The sequence below is a fragment of the Schistosoma haematobium genome, chromosome 6 (assembly GCF_000699445.3).
Source record: "Schistosoma haematobium chromosome 6, whole genome shotgun sequence".
Lineage (NCBI taxonomy): Eukaryota > Metazoa > Platyhelminthes > Trematoda > Strigeidida > Schistosomatidae > Schistosoma > Schistosoma haematobium.
The window spans coordinates 3,145,717-3,158,965 of NC_067201.1; the positions used below are offsets into that span (position 1 = coordinate 3,145,717).

A 13,249-nucleotide genomic window follows, 5' to 3' on the forward strand; every position below is an offset into this window, starting at 1 on the left:
GGGAAAGTCAGCTATCTGTCTCCCAATGCTCTCACGTGACTACGCGTGTACAGCCACTGTAGGGGAGGTCCTACTAACTGCCTTCTCGCGGCGGGGGTGTTCTTCACGAAATTCAGAAGACGAAAAGCGAATATCCAGTGCATTACCCGGGTTGGTGTACATGGAGGATCCACCTAGGTGAGTTGGAAAATCCTGATTCCAAACCAATGGTGTGCATGAGTTCCAGGATCCTGAAGGAACAAATGGTGTATGAACTTATTGTTAGTCACCGGGTACCATGGGACTGCATATCCTTACGTTGCTCCACTACCTTGTGTATTAGACCTCTAGGTCAAAGGCTCCGGGTGTGACCCCCTAAGAAAACCACCTGCTTCGGTTTGGGCACCGAGGCAGTATCACAGCCTTCACACATATCAAATGAGATTTGTGTGACGCATATATATATTTGGTGCCTCCTTGTACTAATATGTGTTAAAATAAATAAATAAATCATTAATATATAAATCAAACAAACAGTTACCTACTTCAAGGATTAATATGATGCTTTGACTTGATAATCATTAATATTTATCCAGCTTCATTTTACTTAACTAATATCGATATATCAAGGTAAATGATCTTTGTATAATAAAATATCTGTGTAAGTACTATTGTTACCTAAATAATTCCACTCAAACTTTACCAGTTGTAATCTAATCTAAACCATTGATTTGAAGTGGGTTTTTTTATGAACTTCGGCACTAAGGTCATTCATTCCACTATCACAATTGACGTATGATCGTATCCAGGTTTGCGAATAGTTAGTTTTGTTTTATTTTTAAGCTGAGAATGTTACTAATTATTTTTAGATGATGCACTAGCAATTCATATGGAGCAGTAGCTTAGTAATTAAGGCGTCCGACATTCAACCATTTAGTTTCGGGTTCGAACTCTACCTCACCTACTTCGATTTGGGCAACTGGGTATTATTATTATTATTATTATTATTATTATTATTATTATTATTAGCCTTCAATTTTCGAATGTCGCTCGTATCCCAAAACCTGGTAAATAAGTTAGTTCAATAAATTAGATCTACCAATTTGTGTTGTCAGTTAAATGTGAGCCACAAACTACATTACGATGAATTAGTTAGCTAGTTGTAGTAAATTATCACATGTTTACAATGAATCGGTCAGCTTTTTCAAATTGATTACTAAATCTAATAATGTAAACGATAGAATGCCTATGGATTATTCATTTTAAAAAAGTTTAGACACATCATCTACACATCGGTGCTTCTTTGACACAATGATCATTGTTACTACAGGTCAGTCACAGTCCGAATTGTTTATTAGTAACATCTATGACTATGAAGCTGAATGATCACTACTCAGTTTTTTATGTAAAATCCAAAGCATATTAACAAAACCTTTTGTCTTTGGCTTCGGTACATATTCAGAGAACACTAATATACTGTATTAATTTGCACAATATATAGAGAAACTGACAGAGCCAGTTTACACCTACTAGATATTTGCAGCAGATTGACAATTATTCAACTAATGAGAATGTAGACGGATATTTCGTCATGAAGAAACTGTTACAGAATCTTAACGAGCTGTTAGCTAGAAAATAAGCCTCCACAAAACCCCTTCTGATAATTAGATTAGTTCACCACGATGAATACATGTGATATTCAATTAGTAACCAACTATAGAAATGTAATTTGACTACAAAAAAAACTATAATAGACTCCATATTCATGAACTTATGATAGGAAAACAAGTAATTTAATCGCTGATTTATCATTCCATTTCATCTTAAAGTTTAAATGAGAACTGAAATATTTTTTCATCCACCTTAATACGATCATTACCAAATCTAGAAGAGAAAAAAATGTGAAGTCTTCCTGTAAAAAGAAAAAGAGGTCACAAGATTGACAATGATCGTTTGAAATGTGTATATGTGTTGTTTTTGTTTAATGATTTGACATTTCTAACAATACACGACAATACACGACAATACATTTAGAGAATACTCTATTGATACTCCACTCTATTACAAATTCATATAAGTGACACATATACTATGGAAAAACATCACCATAGGAACTATTTTGTCATAAAGAACACTACTATTTTGAAAGGTTTTTTTGTTTTCTAGGTTGACATTGAGAAACCATCATATAACATAGTTAGTTAGGATTTAAAAGTGTCAAACTGTACTACATAGAGTTATTTCTTTATTGAGAAAAAGAAAAGAAACATGTTTTAATACATCTCAACTGTATGACTTATGTAATAATCATAATGCTTTCTTTTACTAAACGTCCTTCACCCCATTCATGGCAGCATAAAGTCAATAATAATCATAATATGCACATGATCAACACGTTTAAAAATTGGTCAGATTATACTAATCTCAATAAAGAGCATCTACAGATAGGCTTGATCAATGAATTATAATAATAATAATAATAACAATAATGACAGATTCTCAGTAATATCTGCTGAATTTGATTATTATTATCGCGTTATACAGTTTGCAACAATCACTTCTTATTAAAATAATTTTCTATATTCCTTTAAGTAGCGATGGATGATGGTTAGCAGTAGAATGTGTGTTTCGTCTTATCTAGGACAAGTTAGGCGGATATACATGAATTCCAGAGTTAACATTCACTTTGGAACTTAAACCCAGTACACCTCACTTAGTTACTGAGTCCAGATAGCTACAGGCTTGTGCAATGGTGTGAATTCTCATATATATGTATTGGTTGTTGAGAACTTTTCATTAATATTTAAGACTGTGCTTGATCAGTCTCTTCTCACATATGTGCACCCCATGAGAATCGACTTGATATTGTCACTAAGCCACAAGTATCCTTAAGCAAAGAGGATTGGAAACCACAAATACAAATGAATTAGACTAAATTCCATTTCACGAGCTAGTCAGCTATCTGAACTCAGTAGATAAGTTGATAATGCGATGATGTTTGAGGCGAACAGTACTAGATTCGAGTCTTGGAGTGAACATCAGCTTTGGGATTCATGTATATCTGGTGTATGAGTTTCGAATAGGGTGAAATAGACGTCCAGGATTCCACTGCTAGCCATCATCCATGTCTACTTAAAATGCTTGTGACTTGATAGTAGTATCGAGGCAGTCCTCACAGGATGCACATATACGAGAAGAGACTGATCAATTACAATTGTAATCGTCAATGAGAAGATCCAAACAACCAATACATATAAATTTTATTATTGCTCAAATTATATTGTATTTGGGGGAGCTCATTTGAAAACGATTATTTCCGCCCCACCTCACTCTTCATTTGCCACCTTTTGTATAAACAAACATAATCGAGCGAAATTGTCATGTAAATTATGGAATTTTTTAGTATGCCTAGCTAATCAGTAAGGCTTGTCAATTCTCGTGAATATGATGGAATTTTTCTTAGTTTCTTTTCTTACTGGGATCTTGAATTTTCAGAATACTATACACAGAGTATAGATGTTAAGATTACCGGAAGATACTGAATATATAGATAAAAATACTATGGATACAATCTCGAAGCTTTAGTATGTGATATTATCCCTGTTATCTTCGCTGCATTCTTATCAACAAAAATAATAATAACGTTGAATTACTATTATGGGAGTTAACTAGGAATTATTTATGATAAAAATTTAAATCCCCAGTCATACATATATCTAGGTGTACTTTTTTTCAACTGAATCATGTGGCAATAGACACCGGTTTACTAGTTTGTTTAATATTTCTTCAGCTAGAGTAGGAGACTGTATTATTAAGATAACCCTCTCTACAAAAAATACAGGATATTTCGCTGTAAATTGCTACATCACACCACATATCGTCGCAATGAAGCAATCGTCGGTTTACAGTTCAACTCCTGGATACCAGATCGTGGGTGCGCACTGCTGAAGTTTCTCGTACTAGGATGAGACGGCCGTCCAGTGTTCCCAGGTTTCAATGGTTGTCTAGATGAGATCAGTTGGTGATTTATAATTCTGAAGACTAAACATTCAGTGAACGATTAATGCACAAAGTCAGTCAGTAACAACGTAGAACTTCGTACGTACATACATCAGTTCGAGTTGCCATACTACATAAGCACACAAATACAGTTGTCGATTCAAATCCCGTAGTGGTAGACTTAGTAAGAGCATAAACAGTAATCAGAAACATTGGGGTTTGAAGATGTTATTCAAGGAGTATAATTCAGTGAAATAAATTTGGGAAGAGAAAAAAGAGACAAGGAGGAATTAGGAGATTAAAATTTGAGAGAACACAAAGAGTGGATGCACCTGCGCCATTGCAAACAATTTTGAGCCATGTCATTCAGGGTCTCTAACCATCGGTTGCTATCATCTCGCGGTCCCCAACCAGGAAGTCTACACCTACCAACATGACTCAGTCCACTTGTCAGTGACTTCATGGACTTGTGCGATGTTTTGGTCTGGCACAAAGCACAAAACATTGTTCTCTTCTATGCAATAGATTTACATAACAGTCTATAATGAAAATAATGAGTAAATTATAAAAGCTTAATTATTTGTATTCCAAGAGCATTTCTGATGAGTAGAAAAGCTAGTAAGTTAGTAGCAATACAGTTGGATGCCATATATTGTAGTCATCATCAGCGCAAAACCTCGCATGAAAATGCGCTGGCGAAAGATGCTGTATAGTGAATAAGAACTAAGGTGGGACATACCAATTTATTGTTTAATGCAAAATCACACAGTGGCTTAGTAAAATATAAAAATCATACGATCATTACCAAATCTAGAAGAGAAAAAAATGTGAAGTCTTCCTGTAAAAAGAAAAAGAGGTCACAAGATTGACAATGATCGTTTGGAATGTGTATATGTGTTGTTTTTGTTTAATGATTTGACATTTCTAACAATACACGACAATACATTTAGAGAATACTCTATTGATACTCCACTCTATTACAAATTCATATAAGTGACACATATACTATGGAAAAACATCACCATAGGAACTATTTTGTCATAACTTCTTTGCATCGTTCTTCACATACTCTATTATTCCTCTATTTCTGTTGTTATTTCGGTTACTCCCCTATTTCCTTCCAGTCCTCTCTAGGCATTCCACTTCCGATCGGTACGACATACCACTTATATCTGTCAGTATAAGTAGCACACACCACAGCCGTATCTCATTAGCACGACGAGATTAAATTAACAAGGTGTGCAGTGAAAGAGATTGGAATAACATACCAATGACAATGAAAAAGAATAACTATTAAGAATAAAGTTTAAAAACATAGAGTACAAATGCACGTATGATGAGAAACTGAAATTTTAAACAGAATGGAAGATAAATAATCAATATATTTGTGTTATTGTGAACAATTTTGCACAATTATACCCTAAGTTTACAGCTACTGTTTGAATATACCACGGGGAGAGATGTAGAGTTAGTTAGAAAAAAAACAAATAGTCAGTTGATAAGATTTTTAGTGTATTCTAGCAGAAGTTCGTGTTGACAATAATATTATTTAAAAGAACAATGAAATTTCCGTCACTGAATCATACAGTTGAGTGAATGAAACTTCACTGAAGTCATCAACTTCAATTACTATCATATTAAACTATGAATTCTATTGAGTAAGCAATTGATTGATTTTAAGTCCACTTTGTTTAAGTGTTTTAAAGTGTTTTTTTCTCTTTTGGTGAATTCAGTCACGTGCCCACAATTGATTGATCACTGGGTGGTGACGAATGTCATGTGTGTCAAGTCCTTCCTAGTGCAGATCGAATGCTATCGACCAAGTTCCAATGTGGCCACTAGTCTAGATGACTCGACATTGTGTGCACTATGTTGACTACCTCCAACCACCATTCTAAGTCATGTACCATCAATCATTCAAAACATCTTAAATGTTATTGGTTAGATTATCTAGAAATTTTAACAAATAGCGTAAAATAATGTTTATTTATTTATTTGTATCAAAAGGGCTTTTGTGGATATCATAGTAATTTCAATGGTTGAGAACATGAGTCAGTTGAAACTAGACCACCATGGAAAACCCGGAAGCACTGGACGGCCGTTTCGTTCTGTTGTGGGACTCCTCAGCAGTGCGTACCCACGATCCCGTCTCGCAAAATTCGAAATCAGAACCTATCATTCTTGCACACGAGCGCTTAACCACTAGACCACGGAGCCGGTATCCAACGGTGTTAATATTTAATTTTAAATAATCCACGAAATTGAGCGACACATCCACCATTGTCTTCAGTGAGTTACTATCTCACAACTGACCCAAATGAACTCGACTGGACACTGCTTCCGTCCAGTGCTTCCAGGTTTTGCATCATTGTCCAGTTTCAACTGACTCATGATCTCAACCATCGAAATTATTTATTTGTGTTCCTAACATCTACTGAAACAGCACAATCTAATTCCATAAATCAGAAGAATAAAAAAATTTGAATTTCGCGTACTAAAGATTGTAAATTACTCGCTGTATTATTTACACAGTTTCTTTTAAACTAATTCATATATTTTTCAAAAGATTTATTCAAAAATTTGATAATCTCAATTAGAATCAATCTCAATGGTACAGATTCATTGAGTTTTTTGTCTAAAGTTATTTTAAGAATTCATATCTTCTCTTAACCTAATCATTTTATAGGACATTTATACTACTTCCAATACATTGGTATACATGTTGATAAGTTCATTAGTCAGTCAGTCAATCAGCTACAACGTAGGACTAGACACATATATGCATCGGTCCAAGTTGCCATACCTCATTAGCACAACAAGATGATCATCAAATTCATAGAAGTTATTACTTAAACGGTAGTAATATACAAAAGAAAGATTGCGTATAAGGATATAGTACAGGAAGAAGGATTTAGTACGTAGAAAGAAAGATATGAAGCGATGTTAATCTCTTAGTTTAAGGGAAGACAGAGAGTGTATACACCACCTACGCCATTGTGATCGATTCTGAGCCATGTCACCAAGAGTCTCCAACCATTGGTTACGATAGTCACGCGGACTCTAACCAAGTAGTCTGCATCTACCAACATGACTCAGACTAGAAGTTAGAGACTTCATGGACTGATGCCATGTTTTCGTTTGACCACCCCCAAATTGTTGTGTCGTTGTGGCGTAGCAACTTGGGCAAAAATGCATAAAATGATATATATATATATATATATATATATATATATATATATATATATATATATACCTTTTATCAAGGTGTAATTAGTTGAAACGACATACCACTATATGTGATGAGTTGACCAATATGGTTATTAAACACTTATGTTAGCTTTTGTATTTTCACACATTTGTTTCCTGTGGTGATCTTTATGATTGTATTAATACATATTTCCAACAAAATTCATCATTTCATAAAACTTTGATATAAGATCAAGAGTGATCAATTAACATATTTCATCTTAAATTGTACTATGTTGTATGTTTTTCTTGATCATAGATACCAGTGTACCCTACCGGTGACCAGTCACCTTTCAAGCAAATAACCGCCTGTTTTTCAGGCATCATTGCTATATATATATATATATATATATATATATATATATATATATATATATATATATATATATATATATATATATATATATATATATATATAACTTCGGTCTATTAATAAAACCTGTAGAGCTAATACGAGACATCAACTTGTTGATCATTTTACACTAACAGAATCCTGACATTCACTAAAACCGTATGTGATAGTAATTAAATCTAAATTCATAACAATGTGTAACACCACAACCATGCGGAGACTATGATAAGACAATGTGACATAATACATAGTGTGTGTGTGCGCTACAATCAATAACACAATCTATATGGATTCATTTTTAACTTTACTCAATCTACACTGTTAATCTATACAATTTTACGATTGTTGTCATGTAACTTGGGACATCAATTTTTATTTCCATTAATTTTCTTCGGGAACTTTTATATATGGTAACAAAAATAATCGTCCACTTTAAGACTTTGTATAATTCATTCATACCTATTATTATCATGTATTCAATGGACCTGCATCCATATGATATCAATTATATGTACCTTAGTTTTGAAATAATTACCACTACTGTTTTTAAGCTAAAAAAAAATAGAAAACATCTGAAGAGAAACCATAAAATAAAATGAATGTAATATTATTCTGTTACTTATATTATTTAATATTTAGTAATATATATATATTGCATTGAAGTTCCAAACTATGATAGACAAAACAAATTTTAAATTATATTGAGTGCCGAAACTATTAGAGTACATATAAAACAGTCAGTCAGTCAGCCAGCAATAACGTAGAACTTCGTACGTACATACATCAGTTCGAGTTGCCATACTACATAAGCACACAAATACAGTTGTCGATTCAAATCCCGTAGTGGTAGACTTAGTAAGAGCATAAACAGTAATCAGAAACATTGGGGTTTGAAGATGTTATTCAAGGAGTATAATTCAGTGAAATAAATTTGGGAAGAGAAAAAAGAGACAAGGAGGAATTAGGAGATTAAAATTTGAGAGAACACAAAGAGTGGATGCACCTGCGCCATTGCAAACAATTTTGAGCCATGTCATTCAGGGTCTCTAACCATCGGTTGCTATCATCTCGCGGTCCCCAACCAGGAAGTCTACACCTATCAACATGACTCAGTCCACTTGTCAGTGACTTCATGGACTTGTGCCATATTTTGGTCTGGCCGCCCCTAGCTTTCTTTCAATCTACTCCTATACCATAAATCATTGCTTGTCGGGGCAGTCGGTGGTTGGACATACGTAACACGTGTCCCAGCCATCTCAACTGATGAAGTTTCAATACTTCATCGATCGATATGCCATCCTAACAACTGCATTGCTTACTCGGTGGTCCCAGGATATACGAACAATGCTTTGACGACACCTATGATCGAATACTAGTAACCTACAAATATCCTCTACTCTTACCGACCATGTTTCACTGCCATAAAGTAGGACGGAGCAAACTGCTGCGTCGTAAACTCGTCCTTTGTTTGGTAGACGGATATCTCGCCTACGCCATAAATGACGCAAGTTGGCAAAAGCTAATCGTACATAACAAAAACAGTAACAATACGTGTAGATATATAACGAATATACATTAGTCTTATTTACGAAGAGCATTTAAGTAGTTGATTCTCCACATATTGAAGTGTAGCCAAAAAAGTTTACTTAATAACTTATCGTGTATTGAGTTTCATTTATTTCAACCAATTATAAAAACAACTTGTCTTTTTTTACGAAACATAAAACAGTAATATCAAAATTAAAAATTCAAGAAGAGGAAACGATAAAATAACTGATGAAATAGAGAGTGGTTATTATTGTCAGTAGATAAGAAAAAACAAATATTAAATTATAATGAGTGACTCATTCACTAGAGATATAAATCAGTCAGTCAGCCACAACGTAGGACCAAGCACATATATTCTGACCGTTGTTGCTACCTTGACGTGGTGGTCGGGCTTGCCTATCGTGATGAAGCAACCGACCTATACTGGCTGGAACAACCGTTCCTCAAGGTTTCAAAATGTCTGACAGGTCGGTTGAAGAGCGGTAAGACTAAAAGCAAAAAACTCAAGGTCTGAAGGCGAAGTCGTACTGCTGACTGTACAGAGGTGTGGTAGCAGTAAGGTGTTTCCATCAGAAAACCAACAGGACAGCGATGCTGCCTTCCCACAGGGAGGGGTGGGGTTAGAAAAGGTCGACCCTAAATATACACACCTCGCCTTATTCCACGGATATCCATCTCCGGCGGTAAGGTCTCAACAAGTACGGAGATAACACAAAAATCACTCACAAAAAGGTCGTGTGTGACCGACCTCAAGCAGTTGTCCGTTGGACACTGCGGTCACGCTCTCAGGTCTGTAAGACCACCTCTAATCCAACTTCCTTTTCAGGTACCTCCAGAAGAACCCTTCCACGGTGTGGGCAACCGGGAATTGATAACCGCCCTCATACCTCTAACAGTACTCAAGACCACTGGATATAAATCACACTCTATGTGTGAGGATTGATGACACTACTCGGTTATCTAAATCGAAGTGGAGAGAAGTTTGAATGTGGGCTTCAGTATCTAAAGTCTGAACACCTCAACCATAGGACAATCACTACATAATAGTATTCAATAGTTGAAAGACATTAAATATATATGTGTTATAATAATTAATTTATGAAAAATACATCGTCATATATCTGAAAAACATGAAATTCTGGTGTTCAGTTTGCTATTACCTTCAATAAACCAAGGACTTCATAAACTTGTGATTGCCTTTATGTACTACTATCGTATTTGTACACCAAGAGATGATGTGGTAAAAAGCTTACTTATTTACACAAAAAGCCAAATAGTGAGGGATAACTATGGTAGCAAATAATTAAAAATCAATATCAACCAATTATCGAGAACACATTTAAGTAACCAGCTTTGAACAATACTTTAGATAATGAATGTGGGGTTCAGGCCATCAACATAATTGTTGGAAACTAAGTGCTTCAATCAGTTGTGTCTATTATTTTACTGACGAGTTAATCTGGAAATAGTAAGTACTGTAAATATCATATTTTTTGTCATATTTAGTAGTTGACTGGATTATAAAACAATTTTCAAGCTAGTAGATAACATCACGGAATAAGATGGTCTATTACGAAGACATGTCCTATATGGATTATGAATGAGAGTTTGAACGTGTAACAGATCAGTAAAAAAAACTTATTAATGGAACAAAACTAAACTAACACAAAGTTGGATAATGTTACATTTTCACATGAAAATAACCTTTATACATAAAAAAACACGCATCAACTGACTTACTCAAATAGTTTCTCTCTCTTCGATTCATCGAATTTAAACAGTGGTAGTGTGGAAATCAAGCCCATACGTGTGGCGATTCTTACTTGTTCTTCTTCAGTTAACTGAGACATAGGTCTTGAGACACCAGGAGTAGGATGCATAATTGGATCATTCTCCTAATATATACACGGCAAATATTTACAAAATGATTTTTTCTATACATATTACGCTTTATAACATTTTTTTTAAACAAATTATGAATAAGCACGCAAGCAGTGATATAGTGACATTCACCATGTGAATTATCCATAGTAGTAAGCGCAACAAAATAAAGTTCATTCCCACAACTGAAGTAAAGCTTCATAATCCCACAAACACAAGTCAGTTGTGAATAACGTTAGATCCGACATACGTGTATCAGTGCATGTTGTTAAAAACTACACCAGTGGTGGGAAAAATTAACGAGCCCGAAAGAGAATGAGTGTTAATAGTAATAATATCAACAGTAGTTTAAAACTAAACGTTCGAAAGTACAGGTCAAAAGAATTTAATGAAATGAAACTAATGAATGAAAAGTGTAGGATAATACTAGGCTTGACATTCTGATGGAGATCAAGTATAAATATGTAGGCGTAAATGGCGCCTAACATAAATCACTGATTACGATTCCTCTTAGACCTTAAAAAAGTCGGAATCACTTGGCATGGCTAGATTTATAATCGATGGCTAAGTAAAATAGTGCCACAAGTTCGTTTGACTACCTTTATCTAGTTTCCGACTTAATCCCACGCTAGTCAAAACCGTATGTACAGCCAGCAGAGTCGACGAATGTTGCCAGCTTAGTCATTTGATTCTCGATTTCAACAATACTCTTTCGTGATTTCGGTACATGCAATAAATTTGTCGAAGCACCTATAACCAAATACAAACAACATAAGTATATTTGATGCATTTATGGATCGTTTAGAGTAGTAGGGTGAACTGGCATACAATATATTTTGCATGTGACCAATGGATAGAAGACCTAGGCCGTTTGTGATGCAAGTCCGCAAAAGTCAAGCACGCTTGTATCTTTTCAGAGGTTTCCTCAGATATTGGTTTACCAAGGTTTGAAGGATTCTTGGGTCAAAGGCAATAGTCAGCTGACCCAACGATTCCATTTGTTGTAAATGAATCAGGTGGAAAAGAGAAACACTACGTTATTAAAAACCACAGAAAATAATTATGTGAAGTGACACTGTTTATTCAGATTCGTAATAAGATAATTGTAGGGAACAATAATCACGATCAATATTCGAGAAGTTCAGTGTAGAGAGATACTATGACACCAGAAAAAACCTGGGTAGTTAAAGGACCAAACTGGGTGCGGAACGGAAGTCAATAAGATGGTATATCAATGGTAATAGACGAAGACTTTGTTTGAAATATCCAGTTATTGACCCACACTGATTAATAGGTTTCTACAAGATTTATAAAAATAATCACTGGTTTTAGCAACAGCTTATACAAAAAATAGTCCCTCCTATGCCTACATTTGTTCTTCATTAATTTGTTAACCCACACAACTTTCTACAGTCGTGATGCAGCGCATGCAGTACATGCCCTAAACAACTTAGCCGATTTACTCTTACGGGATTTTTAGTGGAAGCTCTAGGTATAATATGTCACCAAACAAAAACATTCCTATCTTGTATTTATTATTACTATTCTATGAGTGAATAATTAGATTTCGGCTAAACTGTCATATATAAGCATTTATTTGAATCTATAAGGTTATAGTAAAGGATGAATAGTTGAAAGATATGGTACCTAAGAGCTTTCTACGTTACTAGTCCAGACTATAATTCTAAAAGGAGAATACAGAACTGATTGGATACCCCGAAAAGAAACTAATAGATTTCCAGCCCATATATAGCAAATTACGTTCGGATGAACTAAGATATAACCCGTATTTTTATTGTCATTAGGCTGTTGATAAAACAGCTGTGTAAGAAGCTCTGAAACAGATTGAGTGTGAGCTACAAAGATGACACTTAAATTGCTGAACTGACAGCTAGACACTGGATTTTGGATCTATATTACTTAAGTAGAACAATAGAAGCGTTGAGTTAGAATATTCGAGTTTTTCACACACGTAACACAAACGAGTTTTCATTCATACAAACTTTTGGCTAAGTAAGAAAACAGACATGAATCAAAAAGAAAGAGAACTGCCAACTAGTTCAACTTCACAGAATAGGTTCCTCAAATGAAGGGTCGAGAACTTATCACTATTGGTAATATGTCTTACTTCAGCAAGTAGACGCAGAAATGAGATTTTTAAATAAAATCAATATTCGTGGACTGTAAACACCGTACAATAAAGTTTAGCACTTTAAGGAACTGTAAGAAACATCTGGGGTCTTT

At 34.7% G+C, this 13,249-nt stretch overlaps 1 protein-coding gene across 1 annotated transcript in view; it reads right to left on the minus strand.

Annotated features, from left to right (window-relative positions):
- Positions 1–13,249, minus strand: part of RNF11_1 (RING finger protein 11) — a 41,020-nt gene that overhangs the window by 27,128 nt on the left and 643 nt on the right. The window contains exon 2 of the mRNA XM_051216689.1: positions 10,865–11,019. Within this exon, the coding sequence (XP_051065282.1) occupies positions 10,865–11,019 (155 nt within the window). The remainder of the gene's footprint in view (positions 1–10,864; positions 11,020–13,249) is intronic.